The following is an 8,152-nucleotide window of genomic DNA, read 5'->3' as shown; positions in this document are numbered from 1 at the left end:
GTGATGGCCTCACGAGAGTTGTTATTGTTTATCAAGTGTTCTACTCGAGTGAATCGATTGGTATTTCAACACTTCCCCTCAATTCGAACGTTCAGCCGTTCAAATAAATATCTGTGTTGTGTCCTGGCAGGAACTAATAACCGGGACATCGGAGTCCCGAAGAACCGATTTAAAATTCATGCAACCCAGATGAGCTGACGAGACCAGCACCGCCAGAGGCGCTAGTGTATTTTACTCAAATTATGGTAAATTTATTTGAAAGTGTTTGCTGTGAGTTTTGACGGTTTTGACAGATTCCTCACGTCACGTTTTATTTACGTTTTCTGTCCAAAGCTGTCCAATTGTTTTTTTTAAAGTAAAACTGCAATCCATACGGCCATCTCAAGCAAGTATATCAACCTTTCTTAATCTGCCTGATTTGCGCCAGGCTGTTCAATGTTAATTCTATATGGCTTCAAAGCTAAAACTTAATTCAATTTCCGTAAACAAGGGATACGCTTACTGACTCCTAATTGGGACCCAATATCAACCTGTGTTAATTTGTCTGACGATCTGCGATAGGATGGCAATATTTAAATTAGATCGCTAAAATTCCTACAAAGTTTTTTGTTATTATTTATTACTTCCACGCTAACAAAAATCACTAACAGCATTTCCGTTTTGATCTCCTTGCAGATACAAAAGTAGCCGGGTCCGGTGCTAAGGTCAAGCGATCGCCGCCGTCCACAGAGTATATCGCCATCCACCTCAACGTTACTGCCCCGCGTGGTACTGAACCGCATCGATCCCCATGAGTTTGAGCGCATTCGAGTTTCGTACAAGGTTGCCATCCGAAGCACCCGCAGCAGTCGTACTAATAGCGGGGCTCATCCTGGCATGAACATGGGCCAAAAGATCAGTGGAGGTGTCAAAACGGTCAGCAGCCGTGACCAACCATCGCCCTTTATCCCGAAGATCCCGCGCGAACTGGCGGCGCACTTCCAGCGTCCGGCCCGACTTGATCTTCTGCTCGATATGCCACCGGCCGCTCGCGAAACGCCGATCAAATACTCCTGGAACTCGGAGGACCGCTCGCTCAATGTGTTTGTGAAGGAGGACGACAAGATGACATTCCACCGGCACCCGGTGGCACAGAGCACAGACTGCATACGGGGCAAGGTGGGCTTCACCAAGGGACTGCACGTGTGGGAAGTGTTCTGGTCGACGCGGCAGCGAGGTACGCATGCTGTGATCGGTGTTTCCACATCTGAGGCACCACTCCACTCCGTAGGTTATCAAAGTCTGGTCGGTTCGAACGACCAGAGTTGGGGCTGGGACTTGGGGCGCAATATGCTGTACCACAATTCGAAAACCTGCCCCGGCGTCACGTACCCAGCGATACTTCAGCCAGACGAGACCTTCCTAGTGCAGGACAAATTCCTAGTAGCGTTAGACATGGACGAGGGAACGCTCAGTTTCATCGTCGACGGTCAGTATCCGGGGGTGGCATTCCGGGGGCTCAAGGGACGAAAGCTCTACCCGATCGTGTCCGCAGTCTGGGAGCACTGCGAAATCACCATGAAGTACATCGGTGGCCTCGATCGTAAGTATCCATTCCCTTTTTATTCAATTGCCGTTGGAAATTTAAAACGACTACTCAAAAGTTTGACATTCGATTCGAGCGGCGCCATTAGCAGGCTGACGTCAAACCCAAACAACCAACGCAATCCGGCGGAGCGCAGCAGTTTTTCCATTTGTTTTTTTTATTGAGAGCCGGACTGAACCTTAGCCTTCGCGTCATCCAAGGTTAAGCTTTTGTGGGTAATTGATTTTGCCGAAATCGATCAAAACCAAAAACAATCGATACCTTTATGAGCATGTTTACAATCACTTTTTTGCTGCTTTAACGAAAGGGTTTTATTTTTGGGTGGTCAAGCAACTATCCTTTTTGGGCGTCGGATAACTTTCTGATTTTTGTTTTTATTTTGAGTTGACCGATCGCAATGTAAACAAATAGGTGGAATAGTTAGCACGAACGAGTTGTAATCCTTGCGCGGTGGGTAATGACGGATTTGGGAAAGTGATGCGGATATTTTGGTGAACGGTTACCATTAAGGTAGCCTCACACCTCGGGAATTTGGTCCACGGATTTTTTCCCCATGCATTTTTGCATATGCGATGTTTTTGGAATTCGGACACGGAAAATCAAAATCCCGGCCCCATTTAAAATGCACGGGGTTAAAAATCCGGCGGAAATTTTTCCCGAGGTGTAAGGTAGCCTTTACTATTGTAATGCATCAATGTCAGCTAAATATATCCAAAATTCTGGTAAAAGCCCTTCCGAAACCGAGTTTTGAAAGTTGTTTTCCGTAACTATAGTTGTGATTGGATAGCTTTTCGAATAGTTGGAAAATTTAAATGCGACTGAGATTCTTAACGTTTGGAGTGAAAATAAAAAAAAACAGAATCGAATCCAAATGCATACCATATCAGCTCATAATTAAATAAAATCGGTATAAGGCTCGTGCCTTGTGGATAAGGCGGAACCAAACGGACGAACATCTGCGGTGATGGGAAATTACCGGAGCTACCAGAGAAGGCGAGTCTCAATTTTGTTATTTGGATCAAGAATCCTCGGTTGATGTTTTGCTTTTCTCTTCCAACAACGTTGTACCGAAAAGCTATCATTCCACTCAAAAATCAAACTTTTTATAAAAGGCTCGGAGACCCATAATGTTATAAACCAATCGTCGAGCTGAACAAATGTCTATCTGAACGTGTGTGCATGCGAAAACCGAAATACATTTGCTATCTTTCCATACAGTAATTCTTATCCTGTTTTCTCGCAACAAGTTGCAGTCAAAAACCCTAAACTATTGACTATCAAACTACATCCATAACCCATCTGACATACACTTTATTCTTTTTGCAGCTTTATCGTCTTCCTGCAATCCACCATAGATGAATTCAGCTCTAATCTGATAAATCAGTCGTGCAACCAATCCATTTACGAAGTGGAGGCAATCCGACATTTTGAATACAATCATCGTTGCAGTGGTTCAACACATCAGAAATTTAAAAGCCCTTATAAGCTATGAGATTGGAGACGCGTTCCTTTTGTACAGGCCATTTTGCTATTATTTTTTGCCTTCGTTGTGAAGGCATGTACCGGCGGATGAGATCAGTACAGCCGGATAGGAAGATGACCCGATACGGTTTATCAAAAGGATTAGTACAAACAAATGCTGGAACAAATCCAGTCTAGGGCTCTATTGCAGCATCGGAACAAGCCACAAGTATGCGGATGCGGCCAAGGCAAGTCTCGTCATCAGTGAACTGACCTTACACGAGACCCGCAGTAAGCTGAGCAGAAGGGCACGGCTAGCCAAGTAGTAGACATCTGCAAACAAGGTGCAAAACGGGTTCGACATGATAGACCGCCTTGAGATTGTTCGCCAAGATGACAACTTTAAGCCACTGGTGCCCTCCGAGTCCGACCATCGCTGCCCTAGTTTGAACGGTTCGAAGTGGTGGTGCCAGTGTCATTGCTCTTCTTAATTTCGAAGGCTCACCACCGCCTCACCAACCAAAGCCTACATCGATCTTCAACCAAGGCCCATAACAGCTCGATGCTGTCTTAGCAGTTTAATGAGCCCAACCTATGAACCTATCACCATACCCGTTATTACCAGTCCAATTAAACTGGAGGAATCCGGCACACCGTCCCTACAAGTAGCCTGGTCGAACATTTCAAGTGGATTTGTTTGTGTCATGTTCTACAACCGCAAAAATTGAAATAGAAATCTTAATAGAAAATGTTTAAGGGCTTTTGACTGGAGTTCTTACGTGTAAGCATTGCATATGGAACTTTTAAGTATCCGAAGAAAAATTATGTTTTTGAGAATGCCAGAATTCTTGCCCGAATCCCATAAAAAAAACCTAGATGGAATTCCTACAGGATTCTTTTTGTATTTCTACTATATAGGGGAGGACGGGGGAAAGAAGAGCAGGCTAATTCCGAAACCTGGGAAAGTGGCCACTTGTTGATCAATTCCAAAACCTGTCTTGCGACGTATCAAACTTCATGATTTTGCAAAATTAGTCCATAGAAATGTGTTCTGAGGGAATTTAGTTCATATGGTCACATTCCGGAACGCCATGGAATGTCGATTCCCGGGGGGAAGTGACCACTTTATGATCAATACTAAAACCTGGCTTGCGACGTATCAAACTTTATGATTTTGTATTTGGGTATTTGGTCATTCTGTTCACATTACGGGACGCTCTGGAATGCAGGTTTCCTGAAGGAAGTAGTCACTTTTTGTTCAATTCGGAACCTGTCTTGCGACGTATCACACTTCTAGATTTTGTAAATCAAGTCCATAGGAATGTGTTCTGAGGGAATTTGGTTCATATGGTCACATTCCGAACACCCTAGAATGCTACTTCCTGGGGGAGTGGCCACTTTTTGATCATTACTGAAACCTGGCTTGCGACGTATCAAACTTCATGATTTTGTAAATCAAGTCCATGGGAATTTGTTCTGAGACTATTTGGTCATTCTGGTCACATTCCGGAATGCTGGTTCCCTGTGGGAAGTGACCACTTTTTGATCAATATTGAAATCTGGCTTGCGACGTATCAAACTTTATGATTTTGCAAAACAAGTCAAAAGTAATTTGTTCTGAGGGTATTTGGTCCATCTGGTCATATTCCGGGGCGCCCTGGAAAGTTGTTTCCCTGGGGAAGTGGCCGCTTTTTTATCAATTCCGAAACCTGTCTTGCGACATATCAAACTTCATGATTTTGCAAAACAAGTCCATAGGAATGTATTCTGAGAGTATTTGTTTCATCTGGTCACATTCCATATTCTTGTTTACGTACGAATCGCATTGGTTAATTGATAGCTTGCTTCAATGGTTGAAGGATTGGTTGCTTGATAGGATGGTTGTTCAATAGGATGGCTGCCTAATTTAGTTTATTGGTAGCTTGCTTGAATGGTTCATTAATTGTTTTGTTGGTTGCTTGAATGGTTTTTTTGTTGGTTGCTTGATTGATTGGTTGGTTGCTTGATTGGTTTGTTTGATTGGTAGCATGGTTGGTAGGTTGTTTGATTAGTTTGTTGCTTCATTGGTTGGTTGATAGGCTTGTGGATTGATAGGTTGCTTGATTGGACTAGTTGATTTTTTTTTAAATCTATATTAAAGTGTTTTTTTAATCTTCGATTAGTTGATTGGTAGCTTGCTTGAATGGATGAATAATTGGGTGGTTGGTTGCTTGATTTGTTAGTTGGTTGAATGAATGGTTGATTGGTAGCTCGCTGAATGCCTAATTGGTTTATTGGTTGGTTAGTTGATTGATAATTTGCCTAAATAGTTGATTGGTTGCTTTATTGGTTGGTCGGCTGGTTAGTTGATTAGTTGTTTTTTTGATTGCTTGAATAATTGATTGATTAGTTGGTTGGTTGATTGATTAGTTGATTTGTTAATTTATTCAATGGTAAATTACTTGCTTGGTTGATAAGTTGATTGGTAGCTTGCTTGAATGGTTGGTTGGATGATTGGTTAGTTGCTTGATTGGTAAATTGGTTAATGGTTGCTTCATTGATTGGATGTGGGTTAGAATGATTTTTTAGTTGGTTACTTGATTCGTTTGTTGTTTGGTTGATTAGTTGCTTGATTGGATAATTGGTTACTTGATTGATTGGTTGGATGGTTGGTAGCTTACTTGAATGGTTGAATTATTGGCTGGTTCCTTGCTTGAATGGTTGATTACTTGATTGGTTAGTTGCTTGATAGGTTGGTTCCCTAATTGGTTTATTGGTTGGTTAGTTTATTGGTATCTTGCTTAAATGTTTGATTTCTTGATTGGTTGATTGATTGGTTTGTGGCTCTATTGATTAATTGGATGCTTAATTGGTTGCTTGATTGATTGGAAGTGGGCTTGAATGATTGTTTGCTTGATTGGTTAGTTGCTTGATAGGTTAGTTGCCTAATTGGTTTATTGGTTGGTTAGTTGCTTGATTGGTTAATTGGTTGCTTTTTTTAGATCTTTATTATTATTATTTATTGGTTGCTTGATTTATTGGTTGATTGGTAGCTTGCTTGAATGGTTGGTTGGTTGTTTGATTGATTTGGTTGATTGTTGCTTGATAGGATGGTTGTTTAATAGGATGGTTGCCCATTTTACTTTATTGGTAGCTTGCTTGAATGGTTTTTTTGTTGGTTGCTTGAAAGGTTGATTGGATTGCTTGATTGATTGGTTGGTTGCTTGATTGTTTTATTGTTTGATTGGTAGCATGGTTAAATGTTAGTTGCTTGATTGGTATGTTGTTTGATTAGTTTGTTGCTTCATTGGTTGGTTGATAGGCTTGTGGATTGGTAGGTTGCTTGATTGGCCGATTAGTTGATTGGTAGCTTGCTTGAATGGGTGAATAATTGGGTGGTTGGTTGCTTGATTTGTAAGTTGGTTCAATGGTGGATTCAGGCAGCAGGGTCTAAGGGCTTGACGATCCCTCCCCAGCCCTTCTGCGAGATGTAGGGCTTGCCTAGGATGTGGTTGGGTTTGACAGTGGGTCCTGTTAAATTCCTATAAAAAGCTGCGTGTATCCGCAAGTAGGCCCCACCAAAGTGACCGTGTGCCGCTCAAAGCGCACAAGCCCAAGTCCTGGTGTTGGGTGGGACGCTAAACAGCCCTGACACGACGGCCCTCCGACGAGACAGGAGGTTTGCGCAGGCCCAATAACCCGCTGGGAAACCAATAATTACGAACAATATAAGAGATAATGCGACTCGATATAATCGGCAAAGACCTAGGCGACGAATAAAGGATCACGATTGGAAGCTTGGAACATGGAACTGCAAGTCGCTAGGTTTCGCAGGTTGCGACAGGATGATCTACGATGAATTACATCCCCGCAACTTCGACGTTGTGGCGCTGCAGGAGATTTGCTGGACAGGACAGACAGTGTGGAAAAGCGGGCAAAGCGGGCACCTTCTACCAAAGCTGTGGCACCACCAACGAGCTGGGAACCGACTTCATAGTGCTGGGTAAGATGCGCCATCGTGTGATTGTGTGGCAGCCAATCAACGCAAGGATATGCAAGCTGAGGATTAAAGGCCGTTTCAACTATACTGCCGTGAATCGCATATTTGTCCCATATGAAAAGGAAACCCAGCAAAGATGGGACAGATATGCGATTCACGGCAGTATAGCATCATCAACGTGCACTGCACACATGAAGCGAGATGAGAAAAAAGCGTTCTACGCACAGCTGGAGCAGACATACAGTCCCTGGTCTCCACCACCTGCCAGAAAAGTATCCATCGCTCAAAAGGCATCACCTTCCAGGGCGGCAAAGCGGACATCCCTAGCGAGAAAAGACATCTTCGGCGTAAAAAGTATCAGCTGCGCCACAGCCTCCAACTCGTAAAGTATCTGCTTCAACAGACGCTTCTCCTCCCAGAACGCCGCAGAACAAGAGACCCGCTCGATATTTTGGACGACTAGGCTGCCTCAAGAGAAACTCACTAGAACACCATGCCGAACACGACAGGTCGGAGCCGTATCAGTAGGTCATGTTCTATTAGTGTGGCCAATATGGTCCTTTCGACGTACTTCAACTGTCAAATCGGAAACATATTTCCTCCTCCTGGGAAATCGCTCTGAATTAGCACTCCCAGTTGGTAAGGCTGTAAAAATAGTTGATTTGTGAGCGGTCAGCAAAGTTACATCTACACCAGATTGTAGTGCGCTGTATTTATGGCACTGGCAGTCTTCGTCGCTGAATACTGCTATGAGAACCCTTCAATCTCAACCAGCAGCAACGGCTATAATCAGCTTTGGTGATTAGTTAGGTATACGTTCGCAACTGCAGCACTGCCTTTCTTCAAATCTATTTTACGTACCACAAGTAAACAGGAATCCATACGGTGTCTGGAAGTCCGGATGTGTTTAATCAGACTTATTCATCGAACGTGGAATCAATTTTTTTTTATCTCAAATTGATTCACTTTCACATCTCAGGCTGCTCTTCAACTTCATTGTGTAAATTAATTTTCCCAGCTTTTCCTGCAGAACAGCAGGAACTATCGCTTAAAAAAAAACTTTGACCCGGCTGCCCAAGTACATTGCCGCCTACAAGTTGGCGGACGTTCTAGTGTGGGAGTGGGAG

General features: G+C 43.3%; 1 protein-coding gene across 1 annotated transcript; it reads left to right on the top strand.

Moving 5' to 3' along the window:
- Positions 1-357: 357 nt before the first annotated feature.
- Positions 358-3,091, top strand: LOC134204711 (protein gustavus-like). The gene is made up of 3 exons (XM_062679490.1): positions 358-389; positions 676-1,582; positions 2,912-3,091. Exons 2-3 carry the CDS (start codon positions 877-879, stop codon positions 2,938-2,940), a joined length of 735 nt encoding a protein of 244 aa, XP_062535474.1. The 5' UTR covers positions 358-389; positions 676-876; the 3' UTR covers positions 2,941-3,091.
- The last annotated feature ends 5,061 nt before the right edge of the window (positions 3,092-8,152 follow it).

Source organism: Armigeres subalbatus, unplaced genomic scaffold (assembly GCF_024139115.2).
Source record: "Armigeres subalbatus isolate Guangzhou_Male unplaced genomic scaffold, GZ_Asu_2 Contig85, whole genome shotgun sequence".
Taxonomy (NCBI): domain Eukaryota; kingdom Metazoa; phylum Arthropoda; class Insecta; order Diptera; family Culicidae; genus Armigeres; species Armigeres subalbatus.
The sequence above is the reverse complement of the archived record's forward strand: the minus strand, read 5'-3'. Positions and strand labels throughout refer to the sequence as shown.